At 47.6% G+C, this 16,782-nt stretch overlaps 1 protein-coding gene across 1 annotated transcript in view; it reads right to left on the reverse strand.

The window, feature by feature from the left end:
- Nucleotides 1-5,231: 5,231 nt before the first annotated feature.
- lhfpl6 (LHFPL tetraspan subfamily member 6) overlaps nucleotides 5,232-16,782 on the reverse strand; it is an 84,459-nt gene continuing 72,908 nt past the window's right edge. The window contains exons 2-3 of the mRNA XM_033022247.1: nucleotides 7,980-8,078; nucleotides 5,232-6,519 (exon numbers count right to left, since the gene is read on the reverse strand). Coding sequence (XP_032878138.1) covers nucleotides 6,389-6,519; nucleotides 7,980-8,078 — 230 coding nt within the window. The 3' untranslated portion in view covers nucleotides 5,232-6,388. The remainder of the gene's footprint in view (nucleotides 6,520-7,979; nucleotides 8,079-16,782) is intronic.

Consider the following 16,782-nt stretch of genomic DNA (forward strand, 5'->3'; position numbering starts at 1 on the left):
AAACATTAAAACCACCGCAAGCAAGTGGAATATATCAAAGGAAGGAATCTTGTTCCCATGCTAACTGAAACAGCCTGAAAAGATAAACTTAAAGGGGAGAAAGTGCTCGAGATTTGGAAGTTGCCCCCATGCAACAGTGACTTCCGCCTGCATTGTTGATGGGACTGATCACACACGCTACACTCCTAACATAGACACAAATTGCTTCACACTTTAAGTCTGAGCACAAAAGGATGTATGAGAATGTCATATTTCTGAGAACTGATGTTTAACTGAATTTAGTTATAAGAACGTGCCATAAATAATAGGAACAAAAGGCCATGCAGCTCTTCAAAGCTGGAGTAACTCAGCGGGACAGGCAGCATCTCTGGATGCAAGGAATAGGTGATGTTTTGGGTTGAGACCCTTCCTCAAAGTCAGGGGAGAGGGAAATTAGAGATATGGAAGGGTAAGGTGTGAAAACGACAGATCAAAGCAGTCGATGATCAGGGAAATGTAGAATGCTTCATTGTTGGCTGAGGGGAAGGTGACAAGGCATGCAGTTAAATGTATCATGAGGACAGAGAAACTAGTTGGATAACGAGGTTAGGGAAGGGATAGAGAGAGGGAAAGCAAGGGTTACTTGAAATTAGAGAAAGGACCCATTCCTTCTCTCCAGAGATGCTGCCTGTCCCGCTGAGTTACTCCAGCATTTTGTGTCTATCTTCAATATTCATCCCGCTTGGTTGTAAGCTGCCCACATTCCTACCTGTTTGTTCAACAACAAAGCTCGTACTGTCTGCGGGCTTTGACAGCCTGCTGGCTTTCTCGCATCCCACGGTTTGGTTTGGTTTTGGGTAAACAGAAAGTATTTCTTTGTGTACCTAACCCATTCGTTTTGAAACTCCCCAACCTCTGATCATTGACCTGTCCCTACAGCCCCACACCTGACGTGAGTCTCAAACCTGCTTGAGTGTCAGAACCACGTGGCCCATAGAACACAGAGCAGTGCAGCATAGGACCAGGCCCTTCGGCCCACAATGTATGTACTGAGCATCTTACCAAGTTAAACTAATCTCCTCTGCCTGCATGTGATTCGTATACCACCCCCCCCCCCTCCCCCATTCACAGGTTTATAAACTCATGTTATAGAGCTTCACCACATCTATTGCCTTCAAGATTCAAGATTCAATTTAATTGTCACATGTACCAAATAAGGTACAGTGAAATTTGAGTTACCCATACAGCCATACTAATTAAAAAGCAAAAATACACACAGCACATAAAATAAATGTTAACATAAACAACCACCACAGTGGAATCCACATTCCTCACTGTGATGGAAGGTAATAAAGTTCAGTCATCTTCCTCTTTGTTTACCGTGGTCGGGGCCTTTGAACCCTTGCCGTTGCCGACGGTCCGATGTCCAGACCTTCTCATCGGGATGATCGGAACTCCGGTGCCGGGACGGATCAGGACGGATCGGAACACTCGGAGCTCGGCCGCTTCTTACCGGAGACCGCAGGCTTCACCATGTTAAAGTCCACAGGCCCTGCGGCCGGAGCTCCAACACAGGCGATCCTCGGCAAAAGATCCCAGGCACCGCGATGGTAAGTCCGCGCCGCGTCCGCGGCTTGAAGCTCCGGGCCGGTCTCCAGGAAAGGCCGCACCGCTCCACGTTGTAGGCCGCAGGGGGGGAACGGAGATGCGACACGGTAAATCGTATCTCCGTCGAGGTAAATAACTGGAAAAAGTTTCCTCCGATCCCCCCCCCCCCACTTCCCACATAAAACATACCAAGAGACATTAAAACAAACATTCAAGACATACTTAAAATAATAAAAAGAGAAGGGACAAGACAGACTGCTGGCGAGGCAGCCATTATGGGCACCATTATGATCATATTAATCTCTACAGTAGACGTTTATAAGACCATGAGGGAAATATAAATGGTGAATGAACAGAAGGACACAAAGTGCTGAGTTACTCCAGCGCGTGGGTGTGTTCGACACAAGGTTCCAGCTTCCGTGGTTCCTCATGTCTACCATTTGCCAGGCTTTGTCTGGCCCCCACCTCTCTTTTCCAGTTACTCCAGCACTCTGTGTCTTCTTTAGTGAGCCAGCACCTGCAGTTCCTTGTTCCCACCACGGTTTTCGATGGGGCGTTGAGTTGGCTGCAGTTCAAGGCTTTACTGACGCAGGAGGAAACGTTGTGGATCACAGCAGAAGCTCTCTCACAATGGCCACTGCTGACCAGAGGCAACAGCTAGATGCTTGGAGGACCATGGAACAAGCTCGGCACAGCCCTGATTATAGCCGCTTTCATGTCACAATGCTTGCACCATGCCAACCACTGCCACAGATGAGAGGTTTTAGTAACAAGTTCATATCGAGTTACAAGTGGCATAACAGTGGGAGCTACCGCAATAACAAATGATAGAAGTTCAGGTGTAAAGATGCTGGTGATTTATATACAGATGGTGGTGAATTAAATAGTTTGCTTCACTTCTAGAGTCATCGAGTCGTACAGCATGGCACAGGCCCTTCGGCCCAACTCACCCATGCCAACCAACATGTCACATCTATACTAGTCCCACCTGCCCACATCCCTCTAAACCTTTCCTATCCATGTACCTGTCCAAATGTCATGGAAATGTACAACACGACAACTGGCCCTTCGGCCCACCTTATCCGTGCTAACCAAGTAGATATAATATAGCCCCATTTGCCTGCATTTGGACAATATTCCTCTGAAACTTTCCCATTCATATATCTGTCCAAATGTCTTTTGAAGTCATAATTGTATCTGCTATACCTTCCTCTGACATGTTCCAGATACAGACTACCCTCTGAATGAAAACGTTACCCCTGAGGTTCCTCTTAAATCTCTCCCCTCTCACCTTAAGCCTGTGCCCTCTAGTTTTAGAATCCTTTACCTTGCGAGAAAGACTGTGAGTGTTACTTTATCCGTGCCCCTCATGATCTTGTACACCTCAATAAGGTCACCCCTCAGCCTCCTACGCTCCAAGAGAAAAGTCCTAGCCTATCCAACCTCCTCCTATAACACAAGGCTGTAATCCCTGGTGAATCTGTAAAATCTGAAAAGTGGGATAACATAGAACTAGTGTGAATGGGTGATTGATGGGATGATTTGGTGACTCGTTGGGCTGAAGGGCCTGTTTCCATGTTGTATCAATCAATCAAAAGATTCATTGCAATCCCTAAATTATGTCATAAAGAAAAGATTCAGTCATAAATGCTACTTTTACACACAAATCAAAGCAATTTTAATAAATCTGGGTGAATGTAGATGATGCTTATCACAAATTCATCGTTTAATAAAATCCGTACACTGATGTTGTGGAATATTAATATACAAAAGATTGTAATTGGAAGAGACACAGATTGGAAATAACCACAAAGCCAGCAGGTAGATTGGAACATACATACTGAATTGCAGGTTCCCTTAAAGAGTAGTTTGAAACGTTTACTAATGGTGAAGATATTCTATAAAGATGTAAAACACAAAGTGCCAGAGGAACTCAGTGGGTCAGGCAGCATCTGGAGAGGGAATGGACAGACAAAGTTTTGGGTCTGGACCTTTCTTCAGACTGCTGGAGTAGGGGGGAAAGAAAGCTGGAAAAGAGAGTTGGGGGCAGGACAAAGCCTGGCGAGTGATAGGTGGATATAGGTGAGGAGGGGGACAAGAGATGGCAGATGCTGGAATCTTGGGCAAAACACAAAGTGTTGGAGGAATTCAGCGGGTCAGGCAGCACCTGTGAAGAGAATGGACAGACGACATTTCGAGTTTCATGCTCAGCATTCACATTGTGGGCCGAAGGGCCTGTTGCTGTGCTGCACTGTTGTATGTTAGATGGGCCGGGACAGCTTTAGAAGACTGGTGATCAACAGATTCTGATAACAGTGATAACACTGAGCTGCCCCAAGCTCCAGATCATTGATGAATGAAGTGGTCCTTGAGTGGATACTGCTTCCACTGGCCATGCACACACAGGCATGAAACTATTAAGACTGAAGAATCTCAACAAACACTCCATCAACATTCTCCAGGTGTAACGTAGAGAGCACACTGACTGGTTGCATCACGGTCTGGTTCAGTAACTCAAACGCCCAGGAACGAAGGAGACTACAGAGAGTGGTGGACACTGCCGGTCCCATCACATGACTGACCTCCCCACCATCGAAGGTCCATTCCACAGGTTACTGACCTCCCCACCATCGAAGGTCATCACAGGTACTGACCTCACCCACTGTCGAGGGAATCTAGTTTAGAGTCACAGCATGGAAACAGGCCCTTGCGGCCCACCAGGTCAGTGCCGACCAGGCAATCCCCGCACATTAACACCATCCTACACCCACTAGGGACACATTTACATTTACCAAGCCAATTCTACGTCTTTGGAAGTGGGGGAGGAAACCCGAATATCTCGGAGACAACACACTGCGGTCACGGGGGGAACGTACAAACCTCCGTACGACAGGCACCCCCAATGTCAGGATCGAACCGGGGTCTTCAGCGTCGCTTTCGCTGTAAGCCAGCAACTCTACCGCTGCGCCACCGTGACCGCCCAGGAGGCACTGCCTCAAAAAGGCAGCAAAGACCCACACCACCCCGGCCACGCTCTCATCTCGCTGCTACCATCGGGAAGAAGGTGCAGGAGCCTGAAAACCGTGACCTCCAGGTTCAAGAACAGCTTCTTCCCAGCAACCATCAGGCTCTGGAACACTATGCTAACTCCAACTGAATCCAAACTATGAACTGTCTTGGTTCTACTAGGGACAAAGTCCAATGTCTGCAATGAGCTAGAGGTGGATCTGACACGTTCATAAGACAAAGGAGCAGAATTTGGCCATTCGGTATGTCTAGTCTGTTCTGCCATGAAATAGATGGCTGATCTATTTGTCCCTGTTATCCCCTTTACCCCATGGGACAATACCCAACTTATGATAACAGGGGAAGAAGCTGTTCCTGAGTTAGGTGGTGCGCGCTTTCAAGCTTCTGTACCTTCAGCAGGATGGGAGCGGGGAGAAGAAGGAATGACCGTGGGACAAGTCTTTGATGATGTTGGCTGCTTTTCTAAGGCAGCGTGAAGTGTAGATGGGGGTTGATGGTGGAAAGTGGTAATGTACGTGAATTATGCAGAAATATTAGCTGTTGAGACGTCGAGCTCTGTTATTACATTACAAGTTAGTTTTCCCAATCTTGGGTATATTGAAGGAAAACATGTATTAATAAATGCAGCTTAATGTTTAATTGAAGTGCGTATCGGCCCTGTTTTGTCTACAATAAAACAGGGCCTTAACCTGTATAACGAAACAGCAATAACACTGACAATCATAGCTTACAGAAATATATTCAGAATTGGATTAAGTTAGTCTTGAATACAATCTAGCTGGAGACAATGACTTTGTTATTAAGTACATTAACTAGTGTTTAATTTTGTCAGACATGTAATGATTTTTTTCCTAAAGTGGATGTGTGTAAAGTGTGTGTTTGTGTATACGAATATATATTACACATATAAAAGTATATACACGTACTTTAAAAAAAATGTCTTTTCTAGTTAAATTGGTCCGTGAAACACTTTATAAAAAGCAAATGAAAGTCTAAGGGGAATAAATTTTGTTCAAATGCTCCATGATGAGTGAGATGTAATGAAATACTCATCACCTTATTGCTTGTGTGATGATTGAGGGGATGCTTTCTGTTGAGGGAGGGTGTGCGTATGAATATGACTCAACACATTTGGTTGTTTCCCCACAGAACAGGGGCCCGGCTGTTTTGTAAAAACTCCCTCCCATCTGCTTTATAATGGAACCAGCTTGGGATATTCCCTATCCAAGCAGGGGCGGTTTGCCACATATAGATACAAAGTGCAGGAGTACTCAGTGGGTCAGGCAGCATCTCTGGAGAACATGGGACCGATGACATTCTTCGACCCGAATGTCACCTATTCTTTTTTTTTCCAGAGATGCTGCCTGTCCCTGTGAGTTACTCCAGCATTTTGCGCCTATTTTCGGTATAAACCAGCACCTGCAGTTCCTTCCTTCGCAATGTTTGCCTTGTGTCAGCTCAATTTGACATTGACGCTTGGCTACCTACTTCACAAATGTTGGGGGAGGTTCCTACTCGAAGCACTTTGAACAAAAAGTTCATCCCAGACTTATCTTCCTCCTCGAAGACTTGAAAGACCTTCATCGAAACAAACAGCAGAAGAAAGAAATATCAAAAACGTGACCTGAAGTCTCATGTTCAGCTGGGAATTTCTGATTTCAAGTCCGATATGGAGCAAGTTCGGTGAGGAGACTTTGGAAAAGTTCCCAGAAGGTATTTTGCTTGTAACATTACTCCTCCGCAGTTCTCTTGCCCAGAACTGTTTTCTCTGCCCTTATTTGGGGGTTTTAGTATGGATCTGTTTCTGTTTCTTGCCAGCGAAGCAAGCTAGCCAAGTGCAGAGAAGAATGGTAACGGCCGCACCTCCTGCAGTGCAGTAGAACGCCCATCCCAGCTGACACGTACCTGCAACACAACACAAATGCATCACACACAGCGGCGTGACATTGCACAACAATCTTGCCAGGGCTCGAGGGTCCGAATCATATAGTCTCACGGCCGTGGAACAGGCCCTTCGGCCCAACTTGCCCACACTGACCAACATGTCCCATCTACAATAGTACCACCTGCCAGCGCTTGGTCCATATCCCTCTAAAACCTGTCCTATCCATGCACCTGTCTAAATGTTTCTTAAAGGTTGCGATAGTACCTCCCTCAACTAACTTCTCTGCAGGTCGTTCCATACACCCACCGAGTCTCACCGAGTCCGTGCTGACCAGCGATCACCCTGTGTGAAAATGTTACCCTTCAGGTTTCTATTAAATCTTTCCTCCCCTCACCTTAAACCTATGTACTCTGCTTCTCGACTGCCCTACTCTGGGGAAAAGATTCTGTGGATTTATCTGATCTATTCCTCTCATGATTTTGTACACCTCTGTAAAATCAATCCTCATCCTTCTGCCGTTCCTACCTTCTCCTCAGGGGAAGGCAGGAACGGGGTACTGATTGGGAATGATCAGCCATGATCACATTGAATGGCGGTGCTGGCTCGAAGGGCCGAGTGGCCTACTCCTGCACCTTTTGTCTATTGTCACTCCAAGGAGAGTGGTAGACACTGCCCGGCCAGTCTCCACCACCTCAGTCCCCATCTACAGGGGTCCTGCGGGAGCTCAGCATGGAAGGGAGACCTTGGGATAGAAATGTCATGAATGGTGCGTAGTGTTTTACCTACACGCTCTGCACTCTGAGCTTACTGAATAGTGAAAGGCCTGGACAGAGCAGCAGTGGAGAGGATGTTTCCACAAGAGGAAGAGTCCCTGAACTAAAAGTCATAGCCTCAGAATAAAAGGACATAACTTTAGAAAGGAGATGAGGAGAGATTTCTTTAATCAGAAGGTGGTGAATCTGTGGAGTTCACTGCCACAGACGGCTGTGGAGGCCGCAGAAAATATGTGGGTGTTTTTAAGGTAGACTTAAGGGCCTGTCCCACTTTCACGACCTAATTCATGACCTTTTTTACTCGTGGACATTTTTCATCAGGCTAGTAAAATGCCCCGACCTACTTGATGCCACGAGTACCTACGACTAGCATCACAACCTACCTACGCCCCACCTACGACCTCATGACGACCATGCTGCGAGTATGAGTCGAGGGCAAACTCGGCAGAGGTCGTGAAAGTGGGACTGGCCCTATAAACAGATTTTTGATTAGTACGGGTGTCAGGGGTTATGGGGAGAAGGCTGGAGAATGGGGTTGAGAGGCAAAGATAGATCAGCCACGATTGAATGGCGGAGTAGGCGCGATGGGCCGAATGGCCTAATTCTACTCCTATCACATTAACTTCTGAGCTATGACATGAAAGTGCACACTTTGACGGACGGTGCATTGGCGTGAGAGAGGTACTGGCTGATGTTTAGACCCTTACCGAGCTCAAATTGGTCAGAGAGATTGCTGCAGGTCTGTCGCACCTCCTCACTGTTCCAGCCCAGTGGGTAAAGGGCACATCCCGATCCGATCAGCAGACCTGCCCAATGCAAGGATGAAAACCAACATTACATGATTACACTGGGACGAACAAGCAATATTCCTTATAACATCAATTAGACTTTAGACGTTCAAGATGCAGCAAGGAAACAAGGCCCTTCATCTCACCGAGTCCGTGCTGACTAGCGATCACCCTGTACACTAGCACTATCCCACACTCTAAGGACAATTTACAAATTTACCATAGCCAATTAACCTACAAACCCGCACGCCTTTGGGAAGTAGGAGGAAACCGGAGCACCCGGAGAAAACCCATGCGGTCACAGGGAGAACGTACAAAACTCTGTACATGCCAGCACGTAGTCAGGAGTGAACCCGAGTCTCTGGCACAACTCTACCACTGCACCACTGTGCCACCCAGTGTATCAATAGTATATCAAATATCCATGAGTATTAAAGAGTTAAGGGCCTGTCCCACTTTGGCGTCATTTACGCGACATCATTTACGCGCCACGACGCGTGCGTGGTGAGGCGTGGTGGCGTAGGCAGTGACGCGCGGCCACACACGGCACCCAGGATTTTGGGGTTCACAAAATCTGCGTGACGCGCAAATGACGCCCAAGTGCGACAGGCCCTTTAGAGTCATGGGAGGAGTCACACCACAAATAAAACACAGGCCTTCATCCATGCAGACCAAGGTGCCCCATCTACACTAGTCCCACCTCCCTGCGTTTGGCGCATATCCCTCTAAACCTTCCTAGCCATGTACCTGTCCAAGTATCTTTGAAATGCTGTTATAGTATTTGCCTCAACTACCTCTTCTGGCAGCACGTTCCATACACCCATGTGAAAAAGTTGCCCCTCCGGTTGCTATTAATTCTGTTCCCTCTCACCTTGCACCTGACGCCATTGGTTTTGGGTTTTCCCGACCTGATCCAATATACATTCAGGTCTCACTTCAAACTCCAGCGTTTCCAGTCAAAACAATCCAATTCTGTTCAACTTCTCCTAATCCCACAGACAACTGTTTATTACAGACAGTTTGTATAACGTATAAGGAGAAATTGTATAAACTTGGAACGGCAGAGGTTGAGGGAAGAACTGAATATATATTCAGGTAACATCCAGGTCATGAACAGCTTCTTCCCTACCGCCATTAGACTATTAACACCACAACCTCAAATAAGTCTGAACTACGTAGACTGTTTATTATAATTATGCACTATTATTGTTTGTTCTGTATTTATGTGGACATATGTGTGCGTAGAGGTTCGACCAGCCCCAACCTGGGGGTTCGATTGCGGCACGGGGAGCTGACATCCCCCGATGTGGAGGGCTCGAGGCCCCAGATCACGGGAGAACAAAGAAGGAAGAAATTAAACTTCTTTTGCCATCCAACAACAGTGAGGAATGTGAGAGGTCACTGTGGTGGATGTTTATGTTCAAAGTGTTGTTTGTGTGTTCTGTAGCTTTTTATTTGTATGACTGACTTGGCAAATGAAATTCCTCAGATGTTGCAAAACATACTTGACTCATAAAGTATTATTGTGATTGTGATTGTGATATATATCACATTTTTACTCATTAAAACTCTGATCTTGTACGTGTCTATGTGTGTATATGTGTGTGGCTTTACATCTTCGCAAAAAAACTATGATAACATTTTTACATATTCCGGGTGACATTTTTCCTGTCGAGGCCTGGATCACCTTATCTGAACATTTCATGCTTTACTTCTCAAATTATTACTGAAATTTTTTTTTAAATAGGTAAAGACTTTGAATTTTAAACGACGAGCTTTCACTGATGACGTCACAATGGCTCTGCTCGGTGCCGTCTCGCACACAGAATCTTCCATGCGCTTCGAGTGATGTGCCCCCCTCCTTCTCCGCCCCCCCCCCACCCCCCTCCGGTTATTCAAAAGACGCCGCCGGTGGAAGAAAGGACGAGCCCGGAGATGAAGTTGAGCCCTAGACGGGAGACTGCGGCGGCGGAACTCGCGGTCCTTGTGTCGACGCCCGCCCGCCGCCTCGCTCGGGTCCCCACCCGCCCGCAGCCTCGCTCGGGTCCCCACCCGCCCGCAGCCTCGCTTGGGTCCAGTGGGGAGGCTGCTGCTCTACGACCTGGGTAGGTGTTGCCTCTGCCCCCTGCTGGTAGGGAGGCTGCTGCCACGGGCCGAGCCCGACTTGACACCCGGCCTCCACCTCACTTGGGGTTCTCGGGTCGACGCCTGCCCACGGCCTCCCTCGGGTCCTCGTCCGCTCGCAGCCTCCCTCGTGTCGACGATCGCCTGCCGCCTAGCTCACAGTCCTCAGGTCGACGTCCACCTGCCGCCTCATTCGGGGTCCTCGGGTCAATGCCCGCCTGCTGCCTCGCTCGGGTCCAGCACCTGTTGGGGAGGCTGCTGCTCTACGACCTGGGTAGGTGTTGCCTCTACCCCCTCCCTCTCTCGGGAGTGGTGAGTATTGGGACCTATGGGTGAGTGGTGGAGTATTGCGTTCGGGAACCAGCCCTCCCCTGTGACGCCACAGGCCCCCCCCACCCCAATCTTAACCCCCCTCCCTCTCCTTCTCTACCCCACTCCCTCTCTACCACATCACCCTCTCCCTCTCTACCCCCTCCCTCTCTAGCCACACCTGCACAATTGGGGGCTATGCGTGTGGATAAGGCGGGGATGGCGTAAAAGGTGCGAATGAATATGATTAAATATATACAATGGGGGGGGGTGTTAGTGTGTTGTGGTGGTTGTGTGTGTGTAACGCCGCATGCCCGCCCTCGCCCCCCCCACCCCCCTTCAGCAGGCCGCCCCCCCACAGGTCCACCACTTGGTCCAGTAATTAAAAACTCTGATCTTGTACAGGTGTTGTGTGTAGGTATAGTGGTTGTCCTTTACATCTTGCGAAAAAACTATGCGGTAACGATGACATTTTTACATATTCCGGTTGACATTTTTCCCGTCGAGGCCGGGATCACCTTTTTTATTTATCGACTTATTACTGATTAAAGTTTAAAAATGCAAAAGACTGAATTTAAACAATTTTTTCTGTTAAAATCATTCCTCATATCACAGCAAGTGCACCCGGCATTTGCAACAATGTTGCCATCATAGCTCCTGGCAGAACAGGAGGGGGAGGGTCAATTGGTATTGCAATTGGGGAAGTGCAATTGAGATTTATTTTTCAAGTCCAGTGCTGGGGGAGGCTGGGAAGTGCTGGAATCTTACATTCGGCAACGGGTTGAGTTGGAGGACCATGCGTCCAGTGGGGGGTAGGGGACGGGTGCGTTGGGAGAGCAGACCCAATGGGTCTGCACTTGGTCTAGTATATATATATCTATAATATATGCATGTAAATGACTATGTGTGTGTGTGTATATATATATATATATATATACACACACACACACACATAAAGATTTTTTTTCCTCATTTATTATATTGTTTACAATGTACTCTGTTCAAATATTCTGTTGTGCTGCTGCAGGTAAGAATTTCATTGTTTTATCTGGGACTTACCACAATAAAACACTATTGGCTCTCTATGTACATGGATTGAACAAAACACAAAGTGCTGGGGGAACTCACGGGGTCAGGCAGCATTTGTTCTTAAGAAGGGTCCTGAATCCAAATATCATCTGTCCATTCCCTCCACAGATGCTGCCTGACCCGCTGAGTTCCTCCAGCACTTTGCGTTTTGCTCAATATTCCAGCATCTGCAGTTCCTTGTGTCGGCACATGGATCGAATTTGCTCAGAGAAATATTTCAAAATGAGATGGATTTTAAAATAAATGTTGATGATACTTTGGGTTTCACTTTAGATTTTTTTTGTATCTGTCCCAATCTTTAAAATCATCGGTAAAAGGTTTAGAATAATTGCCAGTTTACATTTTACACTTACAGCGTGGAAACGGGCCCTTCAGACCACCGTGTCCACGCTGACAAATGATCATCCCGCACTATCCTACACACTAGGGACAATTTACAATGTACAGAAGCCAATTAACCTACAAACCTGTACGTCTTTGGAGTGTGGGAGGAAACCGGAGCACTCAGAGAAAACACACATGGTCACAGGGAGAACGAATTTACTCCACACCAGTAGTCAGGAATGAACCTGGGTCTCTGGCGCTGTAAGGCAGCAGTCCTACCTGCTGCGCCAGTGTGCTGCCTGGTTCTGGACAGCAAGGTGAGAAGAGGGGGAACTGTGAGCACTCCTTGTGGACAATTAGCGTTCAATAACTCTCTGGTCACTTGTTGGTGACGGAGCAAAGATGGAGGGCTTTGTTTAGTGATGTGCTTCAGATATAACTGATGACAGGCCAGTGGTTAAACAGTCTATTTTTAGTTTAGTCTATTTCTCCCTAAACGTTAGAGGAATTGCAAGTTGAACAACTGCAGATCTATACAGCACGGAAACAAGTCCTTCAACCCAGCTTGTCCAAGTGTGAGAGAGAATGTGTGTGTGTGTGTGTATATATGTGTGTGTGTGTGTGTGTGTGTGTGTGTGTGTGTGTGTGTGTGTGTGTGTGTGTGTGTGTGTGTGTGAGCATGTCAATGTATGCATGTCAGTGTATGCATGTCAGTGTATGCATGTCAGTGTGTGTTTGTGAATGTGGGTGAGGGTGTGTGCGAGCGTATGTGTGTCAGTGTGTGAGCGTGTGTGTGTGTCAGTGTGCATCAGTCCATGTGAGAGTGTATATCAGTATGTGAGAGACAGAGACTAACACAGAGGGACAGAGAGACAGACAGGCAGAGAGACTGAGCGACAGAGGGGGGGAGGAGAGAGAGAGAGAGAGATTTTTCAGTGGACTGCCTGCGACCTTCAAGCTCGCGGCAGTCGCCTGAAGAACCGCAAACTGGAACGGCGACCGTCAGACACACACAAACACATCGCAAAGGCAGGGGCCAGGAAAAGCGGGGGAGCGCTGTCTGAAATTCACACGGTGCAAAACCAAGGTGATACAGACACACACCGCGATGAACAGGAAGGTTAAGACGGCTAGCACAGTGTACGGTAAGTCCTTTAAAAGAGCGGGAGGGGAGGGGGGGGGGGGGGGGGTTTGGGGGGGTGAGAAGGAGTGGAGACACTTTTAAGAAGTCAGACAACTTTTAATAAGCCAGAGATACACAGCTGTGAAGTTTGGCGGGCATTTAACATTACCGGTTATCCTTGGTTCTGAAAACTCGTGCTTACGTTTTTTTCCCCCAATGAGCCAATGAAAATGCCCGGTCAGCAAAGGCGATGAACTAAAACTACCTACGGCTACCTCGACTACCCATAACTACATGGCGACCCCACTACAACTGCACCTACGACTACAATACTATCGATTTTCTCCATGGTGACCAAAAATTTTCACATGTAGACAAATTGCGGCGACCATACTGAGGCCGCGACTACTCCCAGAATGCGGGAACTCCTCGTGACCATGCAGGAGACTCACCCGAGACCACCACGAACATGGGGTGACCATGTGGCGATCTGTGTGAGCGCAGAGTCTCCTGCACTCACCTAGAAAAAGTTGCCTAAGTGGGACAGGCCTATGTACCCTCCCTCTGGCTCCACGCCCACATCAGCAGCTGCCGTGTAAAGCTGGTATCACAGCAGTGATCAGCTGGCCCCACAGGTGGCACAGAGCGAGGCCAGGGAGGGAGGGAAGTTCCTCCTGGTATGTATGTGCCCCCTCACATTTATTAAACTGGTACATTGCCAACCTATCGAGCTGCTCCACACCCTGCTGGGAGACAATCACTGTCACCAGCCTGGCTGTGTGGTGAAAGTGAAACAATGCGCTACAATGCTGAGAACTATATTCTGCACTCTGTATCTTCCCCTTTGCTCCACCTATTGCACTCAAGGCAGCGTGACTTGATTGTATTTCTGTATGGTATTATCTGATCTGATGGGATAGCATGCAACACAAAGCTGTTCACTGTACCTCGGTACACGTGACAATAATAGACATAGACATGGAACTCAATGAATCCTTTTATTGACAGACACAAGGAACTGCAGATGCTGGAATCTTCAGCAAAACATAAAGTGCTGGAGTAACTCAGTGGGTCGGGCAGCATCTGTGGAGGGAATGGACAGATGACGTTTCGGGTCAGGACCCTTCTTTAGACTGACGTAGTGGGGGAGGGGGAGGGGGAGGGGGAGGGGAGAAAGCTGGAAAGAGTGCTGAGGTCAGGAGAAAGCCTGATGTGATAGGTGGATACAGGTGAGGAGGTGATATCACAGCTAATCTGCTTTATCCTGACCTCTCAGTGACTGAGGGGCAGAACAGACTGAGTGTTTAGTTTAGTCTATTGTCACGTGTACAGTGAAAAGCTTTTTAGTTGCGAGCTATCCAGTCAGAGGAAAGACTATCTATGATTACAATCAAGCCGTCCACAGTGTACAGATACAGGATAAAGGGAATAACGTTTAGTGCAAGATAAAGTCCAGTAAAGTCCGGTTAAAGATAGTCTCCAATGAGGTAAATGGGAGGTCAGGACCTCTCTCTAGTTGGTGAGAGGATGGCTCAGTTGCCTGATAACAGGTGGGAAGAAACTGTCCCTGAATCTGGATGTGTGCGTTTTCACACTTCTGCACCTCTTTCCTGATGGGAGAGAGGAGAAGAGGATTTGACTGGGTGAGACTAGTCCCTGATTATGCTGCTGGCCTTGCCGAGGCAGCTTGAAGTGGAGATGGAGTCAATGGAAGGGAGGCTGGTTTGTGTGGTGATCTGGGCTACATCCACAATTCTCTGTAATTTCTTGCGGTCTTGGATGGAGCTGTTCCCAAACCATGCTGTGATGCACTCCAATAACATGCTTTCTCTGGCGCATCTGTAGATGTTGGTGAGAGTTGTTGGGAACATGCTGAACCTCCTAAGCCTTCTAAGTAAAGTAGGCAAGGTTGAGAAGGTTAACACCTTCCAGCAGCTTGATGACAATGGCCACAAGAGTGAGAACAGGAGTAGACCATTTGTGTTCCTGAGCTCGTCCTGCCGTTCAGTAATATCACGGCTGATCCAAGGGAAACTTCAATTCAACAAGTGTCTTCTTTCAGAAATCCCTAGCCTCCTGTGTTCCAAGGGAGAAGAGGAAGTGACTGAGGTGACTTAAAGATATGCCCTCTAGTCTTTGACATTTCAACAACAATCTATCAACAGCTAGAGAGCCGTCCTGGCTACCTCATTGGAGACCCTTGGACTATCTTTAATCAGACCTTACTGGACTTTATCTTGCACTAAAGATTATTCCTTTATCCTGTATCCGTACACTTTGAATGGCTCGATTGTAATCTTGTATTGTCTTTTCGCTGACTGGTTAGCACACAACAAAAGCTTTTCACTGCACCTCGGTACTCATGACCATTACCAGAAGAGGGAGAAAGGGAATGGCTCGGACGTACGTAAGCTTTGTTCTTCAGTGAGAAACAGACCCGCCATCTCCCAGAATACCTTCAACACATTGTTCTATTACTGCTCCAGGAGAGGTGCTACACCACCTGGTTCCAGTCTAACTCTCCCAGAACGAGACTAAGTGTATGTTTCATGGGCAGCTCCCTGCCAGTGAATTCAATTGCATCCAATACGTTGTTGTCACATGTGACAAGTCACAGTGAAATTCTTTGCTTGCATTCCCAAGGTATACAAATGGTCGCCCATAAAGGGCGCTTGCAAAGGTACAGAATATACGTGCCAGGTCCCCCTTTGTTCTCCCCCTCCTCACGACGGCCCCCCCACGGCGGGTCCCCATGGTTCTTTCATAGCAAAAGGATTTGAGTATAATAATAATAATAATAATGGATGGGATTTATGTAGTGCCTTTCTAATACTCAAGGCGCTTTACATCGCATTATTCATTCACTCCTCAGTCACACTTGGTGGTGGTAAGCTACTTCTGTAGCCACAGCTGCCCTGGGGCAGACTGACGGAAGCGTGGCTGCCAATCTGCGCCTACGGCCCCTCCAACCACCACCAATCACTCACACACATTCAACACACAGGCAAAGGTGGGTGAAGTGTCTTTCCCAAGGACACAATGACAGTATGCACTCCAAGCGGGATTCGAACCGGCTACCTTCCGGTTGCCAGCCGAACACTTAGCCCATTGTGCCATCTGTCGTCCCAGAGTATAGGAGTAGGGAGATTCTACTGCAGTTGTACAGGGTCTTGGTGAGACCACACCTGGAGTATTGCGTACAGTTTTGGTCTCCTAATCTGAGGAAAGGAGACCTATACATTCTTGCCATAGAGGGAGTACAGAGAAGGTTCACCAGACTGATTCCTGGGATGGCAGGACTTTCATATGAAGAAAGACTGGATAGACTCGGCTTGTACTCGCTAGAATTCAGAAGATTGAGGGGGGATCTTATAGAAACTTACAAAATTCTTAAGGGGTTGGACAGGCTAGATGCAGGAAGATTGTTCCCAATGTTGGGGAAGTCCAGAACTAGGGGTCACAGTTTAAGGATAAGAGGGAAGTCTTTTAGGACCGAGATGAGAAAATCATTTTTTACACAGAGAGTGGTGAATCTGTGGAATTCTCTGCCACAAAAGGTAGTTGAGGCCAGTTCATTGGCTATATTTAAGAGGAAGTTAGATGTGGCCCTTGTGGCTAAAGGGATCAGGGGGTATGGAGAGAAGGAAGGGATGGGATAATGAGTTGGATGATCAGCCATGATCATATTGAATGGCGGTGCAGGCTCGAAGGGCCGAATGGCCTACTCCTGCACCTATTTTCTATGTTTCTATG

This window comes from Amblyraja radiata, chromosome 6 (assembly GCF_010909765.2).
Source record: "Amblyraja radiata isolate CabotCenter1 chromosome 6, sAmbRad1.1.pri, whole genome shotgun sequence".
Classification (NCBI taxonomy): domain Eukaryota; kingdom Metazoa; phylum Chordata; class Chondrichthyes; order Rajiformes; family Rajidae; genus Amblyraja; species Amblyraja radiata.